Source organism: Eumetopias jubatus, unplaced genomic scaffold (genome assembly GCF_037043125.1).
Source record: "Eumetopias jubatus isolate StellerSeaLion01/CBP00866 unplaced genomic scaffold, mEumJub1_p1.0 scaffold_2, whole genome shotgun sequence".
NCBI lineage: Eukaryota > Metazoa > Chordata > Mammalia > Carnivora > Otariidae > Eumetopias > Eumetopias jubatus.
The window spans coordinates 52194218-52208738 of NW_028274808.1; the positions used below are offsets into that span (position 1 = coordinate 52194218).

Below are 14521 nucleotides of genomic sequence, written 5' to 3' on the forward strand. Positions count from 1 at the left end.
CAAATTACGGCATACTCATACAACAGCATACTATCCAGAAATGAAATGAACTACTGATAAATGCAACATGGATAAATCTCAGAATCGTGCTGAGAAAAATAAGCCAGGCAGAAAAGAAAATACCTAATCTATACGGAGAGATCAGCGGTTGCCTGGGCCAGAGAATGAAGTGGGGGGGTGGGATGTGGGGAGGAGCAGAGGACCGACTGGGAAGTGACCCAAGATAATTCTTTGTAATGATGAAAATTTCTTTATCAAGGTTCTTACGATTACAGGTATATACATTGGTCAAAACTCATGGAACTATACCCTCAAAAATGGGTATATTGTATTATATATAAAGTATACCTCAATGAAGTTTATTTAAAAAAAATATTCTAGGCAGAGTGCTGCTTCTAGTAATGGTGAACTGACTCATTTCAATAATCTCTCTTGTCAAGAAAACTACAACAAAATATGGGGGGGGGGCCAGGGGGGGATGGCTCAAAGACATTACAGTGGAGCAAAGCAGAGAATTACAGTCCCACTTAAGGATAAGGAAATCCAGAGAAGTGAGTCTGATGTTTGGGGCTCCCCCTCCCCTCGCCACTGCTGAGCATCAACACTAGAAGAGGCAAAAGAGAGGTAGAGCAACTAAGCAGACTATCTGAGACTCGCTCAAGGCATGTTACAAGTTTTTAAAAAGAGAGGATAGGAGAACTGAAATCAATTTGTACAGAAAATTAGAGTTTTGTGGCAAAGAAGAGCAGAAGCTTCAGGAAGTGGAGGTAAGTGGGCTCAAGAAACAGTTTTAAAATTAGTGTTAAAACAATTTTTTGAGTAGGACATAACACACATGGTATAGTCATGAAGGTACAAAAGGACTACAGTAAAAATCCTCTTCCCTGAGGCATCTGGATGGCTCAGTCAGTTAAGCGTCTGCCTTCCGCTCAGGTCATGATCCCAGGGTCCTGGAATGGAGCCCTGCATCAGGCTCCCTGCTCTGTGGGAAGCCTGCTTCTCCCTCTGCCTCTCCCCCTGCTTGTGTTCCCTCTCTCACTGTGTCTCTGTCAAATAAATTAAAAAAAAAAAAATCTTAAAAACAAAAAACAAAAAACACCCACAAAAAACCCTCTTCCTCTGTCACTCAGCTCCCTCCCTAGACGCAACTAGTCTTACCAGTTTTTCGGGCATTTTTCTGCAGATATTTTAGGTATATATATGTATGTGTATATTTTATGTATATAAAATATATTTTATTGTATGTATTTTATATACATAAAATATACACACAACAGATATTTTGGAGCTACCCTATGTATATCAACTTCAGCACCACTGATATTTGGGCCAGATAATTTTGTGTCATCGGGGACCATCCCTGTGCACCTTAGATATTAAACAGCTTCGCTCGTCTCCATCTACTAGATGTCAAAAGTACCCCCATCCCCAGTTGTGACAACCAAAAATGTCTCCAGACATTGCCAAAATCACCCCCAGTTGAAAACCACTGATGTATACCCAACCACACACACACACGCATTTCCTCTCTATATTTTTCTACAGATGCATGCTGTACATATGGTTTTTCATCTTCTTTTTTTTTTAACCCTATAACTGGAGATCATCCATCAGTCGTATAAAGATCTCAAATTTTATGTATATCTTGCTGCCAACAAGTACAGCTCTTTATAATGTTCATTATCTTAAGAGCATTCTATTTTTTTAATCTGGGGAGAAAGTACATTATTGCCTTTGATTTCATTAATGACAACTAGGACTAGCCTAAGTATCAAGCCCAAATCCCTTCACCTACAAGTATCACTCTTTCTTGGTGGCACTATATCCTAATTACTAAAAATATTCAGAGGAAATATTCTACTTTGGACTTCTATCTCTACAAATAACAACAATAATAAAGATTACAGCAGCTAATACTTATTAAGTACTTACCATAGGTTAGGCAGTGTTCAAAGTACTTTAGCTATAGCAATATATTTAATTTTTACAATCACCTTCTGAGGATGTACTATTATCTCCCTTTCACCAAGAAGGAAGGGACAGAGATGTTCAGTAATTTACTCAAGGTCACACAAGCAGAGACGTCAGAATCAGGATTCAAATCCAGGCAATCGGGCTCTAGTGTTCATCTCCAAGCCATGGCACTCTATTACTCTTCAGTCAAAACCTACAAGTCTTATACGATCACGTTTATATTCATATTTGTGTTTCTACTGAGTTTAACTGAAATCCTGAATATAAAGATGTTTCTTTTTATAATTAGTAAGGGCTAAGGTCCTTGAGTTTTACTATTGCATATATCCTGCACTTCCTAACACCAGTCCAGGTAGTGTTTTCATAAAACATTTTCCTTACGTTTTTCTCTGGCTAACACATTAGCATCTTTTATATTAAGAACCATATATCTTTTTATACAGAACTGTTAGGATAGTTCTAATAGCTATCCCACGGATAAGGAAAACTGTCCAAGTTATAGATTCCAACAAGAGGGAATTAGGGAAAATACAAACACAGCACCTTTCTCTTCATGCTTTTGGGCTCAGTCCCATACACAGCACTGCAATAAATCTTCCCAGAGCTGGATTCACACTATAATTTTACCAATTACAGGCATATCCTGCTAGCTACCTCCTAAGTAGGGATCGTCCCATACATCTACATATCCTCACGTCGAACTCGGGATCCAGCACACAGCTCAACAAATGTTTGCTGAACTTGGCACTTTTTAATTTCATTCCACGAAGTTCTTCCTCCTTCAATTTAACAAACATCTTTTGACAGTATACTACAAGCCAAATATTGTGCATGGGGAACAGAAAGAAATTCCTTATAAAAATGTCTGCAAAACACAACTCAACAACAAAAAAAACCCAATTCTAAAAGGGGCAAAGGAATTGAAGACAATTTTCCAAAAACAGAAATAGCCAGCAAGTATATGAAAAGATGTTGAACGTAACTAGTCACCAGGGAAATGCAAATCAAAAGCATGAGATATTGCCTCACACCCATCAGGATGTCTGCTATCAAAAACAAAACAAAACAAAACAAAAGCAAACCACATAAAATCAAAAACCCAGAAAATAACAAGTGTTGGCAAGAATATGGAGAAACCGGAAGCCTTGTGTACCGTTGGTGGGAATGTAAAATGGTGTAGCCATTATAGAAAATACTATGGCAGTTCCTCAAAAACTTAAAAATAGAATCTCATTACCATGAGATTCAGCAATCCCACTTCTAGATATGTACCCAAAAGAACTGAAAGCAGGACTTGAAGAGACATTTATACATTCATGTTCACAGCAGCATTATTCACAATAGCCAAGAAGTACAACCCAAGTGTCCGCTGAAGGGTGAATGAGAAACAAAATGTGGTCTATACATACAATGAAATACTACTGAGCCTTAAAAGGAAGGAAATGGTACAACATGGATGAACCCTGACAACATTATGTTAAGTACAATAATCCAGACATAAAAGGACATACTGTATGATTCCACTTATATGAGGTATTAAGAGTAGTCAAATTCAGAGACCGAAAGTAGAATGGCTGCCAAGGCTTGAGAGAGAGAATAGGGAGTTAGTATTTAATGGGGAAAGAGTTTGTTTTACAAGATGAAAGGTTTTATGGATGGATGGTGTCGGTGGTTGCACAACAGTGTGAATGTACTTAATGTTGCTTATCTGTACACTTAAAAATGGTTAAGACAGTTAACTTTATGTTATATATATTTTACCACTATTTTTTAGAAATTTGTTTGCAGAAGAGCTAACAGTCCAGATTTCATCAATGACTATCCAGCACAATTAACTGAAGTTATGTCCTTGCCTTCCAAAGAGCCATGTGACAAAAACGTACCTTAACCTCTAAAATTAGACCAAAGACCCGTAAGTTTGAGCCTACACCATCCATGCCCTTCCCCTCGGCAGTATTTTCTGTTAATTTAATATGGAATGCCCAATATTCAATTGTTTCATTTTCAGTTCCCAGGCCTTAGATATACAATTTCTAGTACTGAGCCCTTGTAACAAATTTTACTATATACCTGAGCATTTTGAATTTCTGACATATATTCAAAATACAATAAATTTCACTAGGCAGAATCAGTACCAAAAAGGCTCTTCTATTAAGCCTTTGCTGGCTGCTAGTTTGTGGCCCCACTTGATATTTCTTGCTTTGTATTTTTTTTTCTTGTTTTATATTTTAAAAACAAGTTTTTAGTCACACTCAAGGATCCCTGGAAAGATCACTTTACTATTTGAGGTTGTAAACTGAACGGATTTATCTTGCCATTCTCAAACACTGGGAAAAAAGTGTGTGCTTTTAATGATGAGAGCACCATTAAAATGTATACAGAAAGGACTATTTATAAGAGCTTCAATCAATTAACTTTCAGATATATTATGCTTACAGTAAAAAGAGTTAATAAAAATGTTTTAAATTAAGACATTATCTCTTCTATAAATCAAATGAATAACAAAGCAAAGGTTTTTCCTACCTGTTGTTTCCTGCCCATGGCAAGTGTTCAGCTCAGCCAGAAGCTGGTTAAAATCATCCTGATGAGCAATCCAGTTATCCTGAAAACACCCAAAAAATCAATTAAAGGCAAGCCTGTTGTTTACATACACTGGTTGAGATAAGATATATTTTAGAATCAAGGAAATCTGGTTGTTAATGTGAAATTTTAAATGTTTCATCAAAATATTATGTTACAAATTTGAATGAAGAAATAATGTAAATTTGAAATGTAATTTATCTATATTAATATGAAAAATAGGCTTTGGGGTGCCTGGGTGGCTCAGTTGGTTAAGCATCCAACTCTTGATTTCTGCTTGGGTCATGATATCAGCGTTGTGAGATTGAGCACCGTGAAGGGCTCCACACACAGCAGGGAGTCTGCTTGAGACTCTCTCTCTCCCTCTGCATTCACCCACCCTGCCGTGTACACACACACTCTCTCATATCAATCTTTTAAAAAATTCAAAATTCAAAAATTCAAAATTTAAAAAAATTTTTAAAAATGGACTTCTTGGAAGATTAAGTCCCGATTTCAAATGTGGATAACTTATCAACAGTCCACTTATAATCAAATTATCAACAGGCAACCTCTGTGCTAAATATTAAAATAAAGGAAAAAAAATTATTATTTTTCTCTCACTATGGGAATATTATGTAGGTTAAAGGGAAAAAAGTAGTGACAGACTTCAGGGATCTCTTCTTTGCTCCTCTGCACTGAAAATATTTTGCCCAATTCTATTTGCTCGCGTCAACCCCAATTTTACAAAACAACACTGAGGAAGGGAGTAGGAAAGACTCCCAAGTTCCCTGGATCAGTTAGCACCCTCGTAAGGTGGTGCTAATACATTCATTATAAGAAAAACAATCAGACTTTAAAAGAGAATGGGTATCTCCAAAACAATCTGAACCAATGGGAAGCAAGGTATCAATGTAGGAAATTGCCCCATACACACTTTTTAAGAATGCTGAAGGTTAAGGCATATTAAATAGGTTTACTGGGCAATGCTTCTCCTAAAAAATTAAGTGTATCCATACATCTATCTCTCAAAGCATCAGTATTTAAGGGGAAATGTGAATAAATTCAACCACTGAATATCAACAGTCAGAAATAGGTAACTGGACAGATAAAGGTCACCACTTTCTTGCAGAAAAAACTTAGTTTCTTTCTGAAACTAAACACCACCAACTTTTAATAACATAAGCAAATATCAGAACACAGGTAAAGATGAAAATGCCTTTCTGTACTGAAATGAGTACAAAATTATAAATATTCTATAAAAGAAGTATTTTTTTCAAAGTTTAGCAATAAAACTAATTTGGATCTCTTAGACATAAGCAAGTCAAGAATCCCATAAGGACAACAAGGCAAGGTGAAGGCATGTGATGTGATGAAGAGCCTGCTTAGTTATGGGCTCTTTAGTTAACCACACCATGGAGGATACACACTTGAATAGTTGAAAACTGATCAATTTGATTGGATTAAAATGTTTATATTTATAAAAAAGCAAATCGTGCAAGGAAAACCCCCAGTAGACACACTGTTGCTCACTTCATTATTGATTGTAGCTCCAAGTCCCAGGTGGTTATTTTTAACTTGAACTTTAATATGATCTGTGGCTCCTTGCTCCTGAGCCCCTAAACCCTGTGGAGATCACCAAAAGAGAGTTAGCATTTTTATCAAGTATCAAGACAGATCGCATCTTTCCTCCTTTATCAACCATTCAATTAATTATTAAATATCCAGGAGTGAGGCACTATCCTTACCCTCAAAGAGGACACAGTCTAATGGATTCTTATAATGTCTGTAATACCAATACACTCATAATAATGAATGCTACTTCTTCAATCTGACACCCACTTCATGGCCCATGTAAACACTACCAAGAACAGGCCTTTCTGTGATGCTTAAAATCAGAGCACTACCACCAAACTAATGGATGCTCATTAGAGATATTACAACTCTATGGCTCTCTCCGTTAAATAATTTTATAAAACAACACTGAGAAAGTGGGGAGAGGAGACCAAGTCCCCTGCATCAATTAACACTCATGTGTAAGGTGTCCCAGAGAAGTTGCTGTACTGAAGAAACTAAAAGGTAACCAGGTTCGCTAAGAGAAAATAAGATGATATAAAAGAGACAGACCTCATAGGACCTTGGAAATTATGGTAGGAATTTGGACTTAATTTTTTAAAACAATGGGAAACCACTGAACTTCTATGCAAGGGAATGCCACAATCTAATTTCTGTACTTTAAAAGGTACTGTGGCTGTTGTTTGGCAAACGGCCCAGAGGTAGAAAAGGAGGGAGGGAAGCAGCTGTGAGGGTGCAGCAGTGATCAGGGCAAGAGATGAGGATGGTGTGTGGCCCAGGATGGGGCCCTGGGGGGAGAGGAGTAATGACCAGGGAGGCGAGAAGTGAGAGAGGTACAGGAACCAGGCAGGCCCATTTGCAAAAATGGGGAAGACTTGAGAAGGAAAAGACTGGCAGGGCTGGGGGAAGGTGGGGGGTGGATCAACAGTTTTATAACAAAAATGATAAACCTGAGATGCTTACTCAAGTGGAAATGCCAAGCAGGCTGGTGAATTTACAACTGTGGAGCTCAGAGGACATTTCTGGACCAGATGTAGAAAAGTCCTCAGAATTCAGACAATTCCAAGCATGGTCTGGAATGAAAGAGCTCACCTGAGCAGAGTACAGAAAAAGCCTGGGGCTGAACCCTGGGGAGCTCCAAAGCACAAAAGCCTGGAGAAGGAAGAGCCAGCAACACATTTAGGAGTGGCCAGTGAGGGAGAAGGAAAAAACAGAGAGGAGGGCAGTATGGTAGAAGCAGAGACAGAAGTACTTCAAGAACAGTCAATTATGTCCAATGCTGCTAAGGAACTGAGTAACATGAGAACAGAAAAGGATCCAGTGGATTTGTCAACAAGGTCATTAAAGACCCTCACAAGAACCCTTTAAATACAAAGATATCAGGAGAAATCCTATGTCAGTTGGGAATAAATGGAGTGTGAGGAAAATGAAAAAATGTGTATTCTTAGCTATAAAGGGGAATAAAGTTTTACTATTAGCAATATAAAACAATGATGGTTAAGTATGATTCTAAGTGCAGCTAATTAAAAGGTACAATTTATGAAAAACGCCAATCACAGCAATTTAAATGATAAAGAGAATTGACATCTATGTTCAATTCTAACTTTATCATTACAATTTAGTTATTTCTCCAAAATCACTTACTGATCTAAAACATAAATTTCTCCCAGTCTCCGAAGAAAGATGCATCCTCCTGATTTGCCTTTTTGCATGGCTCCAATTTCTTTTGCTCTTCTCCAACGTACCTTTCCTTTAGACCACCCCATCTTCTCTAGCATCCTCTGGCCAAACTTGGAATCGTCATTACTCCACGCAGTATTTCTTGGATCCACAGCCCATTTCTGCTTCTGCCTTCCTAGAAGTGACAAAGTATCTCATCAGCAATTTATCTTTCAAACCTGGAAAATACGACACAAATACACACAAAACCTAATACATACACACATACTTGCAAAAAATGTGACAAACAGTATGTTTTATTAGCTACAGATATTGGATTCAGCATTCAACGAAATATCATCAGATTGGATCACTTACCCTGGTTTTCCCAATAACTGTATATTCTCAATATACAAATTGGCCTAAGAATAGAATAACAATGTTCCCTCCATATGTGACAAACAGAAATACATGATAAGCCATCAGCTGGCCTTCCGCACTCAGCGAAAGGCAGCATCTGAAAGCACCTGTCAACAGGGGTGTCACCACCACCACGAGCAGCAATCACTGCAGCTTTCCTTGCCAGACAGCACGTACCAAATGCTATCCATGCACTGTAGTCATTTTGCACAGAGACCCAGTGAGGATGGATATTCTGATCTCCATTTCTCAGATGAGAAAATCTGAGGCTTAGACAAAGAAATGTGCCTAATGCCCCCAAGCAAAAATCAGAGCCTCCATACAAAGCAAGGTTCAGGTGACTTCAAAGCTTACATTCTTAATCCACAGTCATTATGATCTTGGGGAGAGTCAACTGTACCCTACACACACGTGATCTACAGATATTCGTGATACCATCCCTTGTCATTCAAATGCCCTAAAGCCACATGACCCCTTCTCTGAACTTCCAGTATAAATTATCTGCTTCTTTTCTGGCATTTAACTCACATTCTTCTGTATGGTGGCTATTTATATCCATCTCTGATGATTTCTATTAGACCATCATCAACTTATGGCTCATATTTGTGTGTTATTCTTTTTTATGCTTCATTGCAACAAGTAGAAAACACTGTACTCATTGCAGGCGCTATGTGTATGGGTGTATGAGTGGATTGGAGAGAAGAAAGCAAAAAAAGAGACAAGAGGAGGGGCACCTGGGTGGCTCAGGCGTTAAGTGTCTGCCTTTGGCTCAGGTCATGATCCCAGCGTCCTGGTACTGAGCTCCACATCGGGCTCCCCGCTCTGCGGGAAGCCTGCTTCACCCTCTCCCACTCCCCCTGCTTGTGTTCCCTCTCTCGCTGTGTCTTTCTCTGTCAAATAAATAAAATCTTTTAAAAAAAAAAAAAAAAGAGAGACAAGAGGAAAGGAAGATAGGAAGGAACATATTTAAGGGAACTGCATTGAATCTCTTCTATTAAGTATTTTTTTAAATGCATATCAATAACTGACCATTAGGAACTCAAATTTGTCCTTGTAGTTTTTTTTTAAGATTTTATTTATCGAGAGAGAGAGGCACTCCAGGATCATGACCTGAGCCGAAGGCAGACGCTTAACCGACTGAGCCACCAGGTGCCCCTAGCGCTGTATATTAAGGAAAACTACTGCAGAGATACAGAACCTCAAAAGTTCACAGAACAAGAACATGAAGCCCCAAAGTAAATTGTGGAATTTGCAGGTCAAGTGACATTATTATTCACCTACTGCAGCAACCAAAGCACAGTATGTCACTATCAACAACAGCCTGGTAACTTTGTCCATTCTTTCTCCCTCCCTTCCTCTTTCCCTTCCTCCTTCCCTACCTCCCTCTCTCCCTTCTTTCTTTAAGAAAGGCAGACAGCCATGTGCAGCAACCTCATTTAGATGTGTCTGGAGTCTTAGAAGCTTGACTACCCCACGTCCTCCTACAAATGGACCTTGAGAGCTTGTTTGGAGGTTCTAGCAGGGGAGCGCAGCTACTCGTATACCTTTGACTGAAGAAAGGCCCTCTTTATCCCTCCTTTATAGGGGAAGGTCGTCCTCTCCAACCTAGCATACAGCTTCGACCTAGCACACGGCTTAGGGAGGGACACATGTCGAGCAGGGAGGAAGGTGACACCAACCTAGCCAGCCAGATCAGCCCAATCAACCCTGGCGATCAATACGGTAACAGATGTCACAGCCAGATCATCTTCACAACATAATTTAAAAGTAACAACTTCTAGTCAGAGGGCTCACTGTATTACCTGTAAAATCAATAGAGACCCAAACTATACACAGCCTAGCAAAAATAAGTGAACCTTTTATAAGCATGTAGAAAAAGGCTACTTATGAAGCAAAACAAATCTATAGTTTTACAGGAAAAGGATAACCCCAAAATGCTAACCATGACTAAGTTACTACTTTACCTATCTTAGCAAATATATAGCATAATGTTGCCTCTGCTAATGAACAACATACCAGATATGAGCCTCGTTAACCAGTGTTCTCTCTGTGAGGCTGCTTACTGGTGTGTGTCAGAATTCATGTCTCTGTTCAGTAGTGCTTGCCAGGGTGTTCTGAATGGGGCTTATACGAACGGGACATTTTTCAGAATAAATGAGGCCACACTTTGCAATAAGAACTCCAACAGTTTATGTTACATATGTTTATATAGCAGACTAGAGTGCTTATACCAAAGATCCCAAAGGTCAGTTCCTCTTCCCTGCAGAAATGTCAGGTAACCTCAACCAATGGGGTAGGACAGGGTTTCCCCAATGAGGATGTTAAATGGGGGGGGGGCACACTTCCCACTAAAATAAAAAAGGGCAATAATGGGTGAAACAAAAGTCAACAGTGTTCCATATTAGAGACTTCCCCAGAATGTTTAATATGCAGATGTGTAGATCCTCCGAGGGCAAAGCAGGAATGCCATGTTTCCCAAATTTATTTGCTCAGAACCTACTTCCTTGAAACACTCTCTGGCTCTAGTGCTATAGAAGTTTCCAGGTTTAGGAAATCGGGGAAGGAAAAGACTGTCACTGGTCTGTTCATACTGGATCAACATTTACATGTGCTTTGTTATTCTTTTTTTATTATTTTTTTATTACTATGTTCAAGTGCTTTGATATTCTTATTCCACAGTTACTCTGTGCTTAGATGTCAGCTTTGCTAACCCTATGTGCAGAACAGAACATAGCAGGCCTCACTGCTATCCTTCAAAAGGCTTGCTTACAAGGTTGGCACCTTGGCTGGGAACTTGGGTTTCAGGAGGGTTCCCAGCATTCTCAGAATTCATGAAGGGCTCATCATGCCTGTTTATACAAACAGTATGGTTTATACTGAATACCTGGCTTTCCTTCTGGGAGTCTGGAATTTGGGTACATGCCAAGCAGAGACTGCCTACATGACCAGCCCCCAGTAAACATGACACCAGTTCCTAACAAACTTCCCTGGTTTGCAACACTTCACAAGCGTTGTCACAACTCATACTGGGGTAATTAAGTGTGTCCTGTGTGACTCCACTGAGGGAGGACTCTGGAAGCTTGTGTCTGGTTTCCCTAGGACTTAGCTCCATGTATCTTTTCCATTTGCTGATTGTTTAGCCGTAATAAATCTCAGCCGTGAGTACAACTTTCTGCTGAGTCCTATGTCCTGAATCCAAGCAAATCACTGAATCTGGGATGGTCTTGGGGATGCCTGACGCTATGTGGAACAGCAGTGTGAGAGTAGAGTACCCTGAATCTGCAGAATCACTACTTAGTCCCTCTAGCAGGGACTCCTATTTGAAGACCTAACTGTAGTCGATTCCATCAGGACACTTTCAGGATAACCCCAATAAACAACCCTCCATATAACAGCTTTAAGAGATTTCACTTTTCAGTCACTCCATGCCTATTACCACCTGGCTTATGCCAGGATTCAGCTTACTCTGAAAGGTGTGTTGAGTTCCAAGAGTCAGGGACAGAAGTTTTGTCTTTTTTTTTTCTTTTTCAAAGGACACTTTGAAATATTCAAGAGCTCAAAATATACCATCCACGTACCATGTATTCCTTTTAAAAATTCAAGACATATTCAAAATTAAGGAAACTGCAGTATAGAATCTTAATGCAATGAGCATTAAAATACATTAACTATAGTGTGATTTGACTACACATATGATGATTGGAAGTATCAAAAACTGATCTCAAAAAGGAAACAATCTGTAAAGAAAGTAGTAACTTGAGGGGCGTCTGGGTGGCTCACGGGTTGAGCATCTGCCTTAGGCTCAGGTCATGGTCCCAGGGTCCTGGGATCGAGCCCTGCATCGGGCTCCCTGCTCAGAGGGAAGCCTGCTTCTCCCTCTCCCACTCCCCCTGCTTGTGTTGCCTCTCTCGCTGTGTCTCTCTCTGTCAAATAAATCTTTAAAAAAAAAAAGTAATAACTTGACAAAAATCTGGGTCTAAAACTCCAAATGATGTAATGACCGGTAAGTGAGATCAATAAATTAAATTCTTGTCTTACATAGGGGAGGTTTATGTAAGCTAGATTTCTTGTCTTGCACAAGGAAGTCCCAAGAAAATAACACTTGATATCACAGAAATACTAAATAAAAATATTTTTGAGAAACAAAAAGAAAACTACTAGATTTTAAAAATAGGATAAGTACCTATGGCGAAAATAAAATAAGATATAGTCCACATGGCAAGGGAAAACAGAGGAAACAGCATGCTTAATGAATTGAAAATGTTCACTAATGTTAAGTGGGGGAGAAAACAAAACTATACCTACAGAATTACCCCAATTTTATAAACCAGCAGAAAAAATAATTGCTAGGCACTGAAATTATGAGACTAGGACGTTCCTTTGCTCCTATTTTCTTACTTCTAAAATAAGAACACCAGTCCTGGGGCGCCTGGGTGGCTCAGTCGGTTGAGCATCTGACTCTTGGTTTTGGCTCAGGTCATGATTTCAGGGTCCAGAGATACTGCTCCATACTTGGCAGGGAGTCTGCTTGAGATTCTCTCCCTCTCCCTCCGCCTAACCACCCCCACCCCCCCCATGCTCTATCTCTCTCTCAACTAAATAAATCTTTAAAAACATAAAATAAGAACAGCAGTCCTAAATATCTAATCACAAGGGATGCCGAAGACATAAACTTAGCAAGTTATTTTAAAAGACAACACAAAGTATCAATATTATCATGGCAAAGATTTGAAAATTTGGAGTCACGGTGGGGAGAGAAGAACTGAAAATATTCTCTGAAATCATGCAATTTGAATTACTGATATCTACAAACAGCATTTCACACCTGTATAAAAGGCATTTCATACTCTGAAATGTTTTCATGTTCACCATCTCATTGATTTTTAAGCCAACCTAGTAATGAAGATAATAAAAGAAGGTTTTTAATAGCTCCGCAGAAATTGATCATGGAAAGAGACATAAATGAATAGCAGAGCCAGGGCCAAAGTGCATGCTGAATTAAGCATACATCAGAGAAATTAAAACCAGAAGAGATTCTAGCAGCCCTAGTTTCACAAATGAAGAAACAGAGCCCATTTAGTCACAGTCTAAAACATATGCTTTTCTATAAGTCCCTATTAAAAAACAGTAAGAAACTGCTGGCCCAGTGACAAAAAGGTAAAGACACAGTGATAACTAGATCAATTTTGTCACTTTCTAGCTCAAAGACTCGGGGCAAATTATTTTCCTCTGAACCTGGATTTCAGCCCCCGTAAAATTGGAACGGTGCCTTACCCCTTGCGTTTGTGCTCCCATTCTCCCACCTACTTAGATAAGAGAATGCTGACAGCATTTATTTCATAGAATCCCTGTGTGGCTGCTATTGGCCTGTTAAACAAGCCTTTTCTGTTCCTTGCTCACTATACACTTCAAAAAGTCACGGGCCGGCTTTTCATGACAAAGCACGACTGCCACCTAGTGGCAGGCATAGCGACAGATACCGCTCAGAAGTCAAATCGCCTCTCCAGAGAGAGGGAATTAATGAACTTACTCGTAAAGTGAAGATAAATGTCAAAGGCAAAAAGCAGGGCACGGCGTTGCAGCCAACACTTCTGTCATGCAAGAATGTTAACAATTCCAACTAAGTCCAAACCGTCAGTCTTATTTAGAATCACTCATTAGTCCTGCATTCCCTAAAAAAGGCTAACTTCTTGTGTTAGATGCTTCTAAACCCCTTGCTTTTCTTTCTCTGGATTCAATAAATCTTCGAGAACGGGATTTCACTGCCTGAAGAGATTCTGCTGGCCCAACCGCCTCTTTTTAACCAGAAGAAGCTGAGGTCCGGCGAAGTGAAACAACAGCTCAGGGTTTGCCCGGTCCGCGTCCTGGCTCCCATTTGAACCCACCGCGTGCGTGCTCAGACCTGAGCGTAAGGACAAGAGTCCCACGTTGACACGCGCAGTCTCTTTCACTAGTAGACCGGTACCTAACTTCCGGCGAAAGGTGGGCTGGGAAATCTCCGCGGCAGGCAGGGCGAGCCGAACCGGGCTTCCACGTCCCCCGGTATCCCCCGCCCCGTTGCGCGCCGACGACCCGCACCCCGCGCCACTCGGTCCGGCCGGGCGCGTCACCTGGAACCTTCACCCTCGCGCCCTCAACTCACGCTCAGCCAGCATCGACATGTCGAGAGCCTGGGGCGCCGCGAGTCTCCGGACCTGAGCGGTGGCGGCTACCGAGCAGCCGGCTCGCGAAGAAACTAGAATCACGGGACTCGCAAACCAGGGGCACAGCAGCAGCCAGGGCGCGTGCTGGTGACGTTAGTGAGGTGCGACCGGCCCCGGACCACGTGGCGGCG

General features: G+C 40.3%; 1 protein-coding gene across 1 annotated transcript in view; it reads right to left on the minus strand.

The window, feature by feature from the left end:
• Positions 1-14469, minus strand: part of PINX1 (PIN2 (TERF1) interacting telomerase inhibitor 1) — an 87219-nt gene extending 72750 nt beyond the window's left edge. The window contains exons 1-4 of the mRNA XM_028114205.2: positions 14330-14469; positions 7854-7963; positions 6067-6159; positions 4498-4576 (exon numbers count right to left, since the gene is read on the minus strand). Of these exons, the coding sequence (XP_027970006.2) occupies positions 4498-4576; positions 6067-6159; positions 7854-7963; positions 14330-14348 (301 nt within the window). The 5' untranslated portion in view covers positions 14349-14469. The remainder of the gene's footprint in view (positions 1-4497; positions 4577-6066; positions 6160-7853; positions 7964-14329) is intronic.
• Positions 14470-14521: the final 52 nt, after the last annotated feature.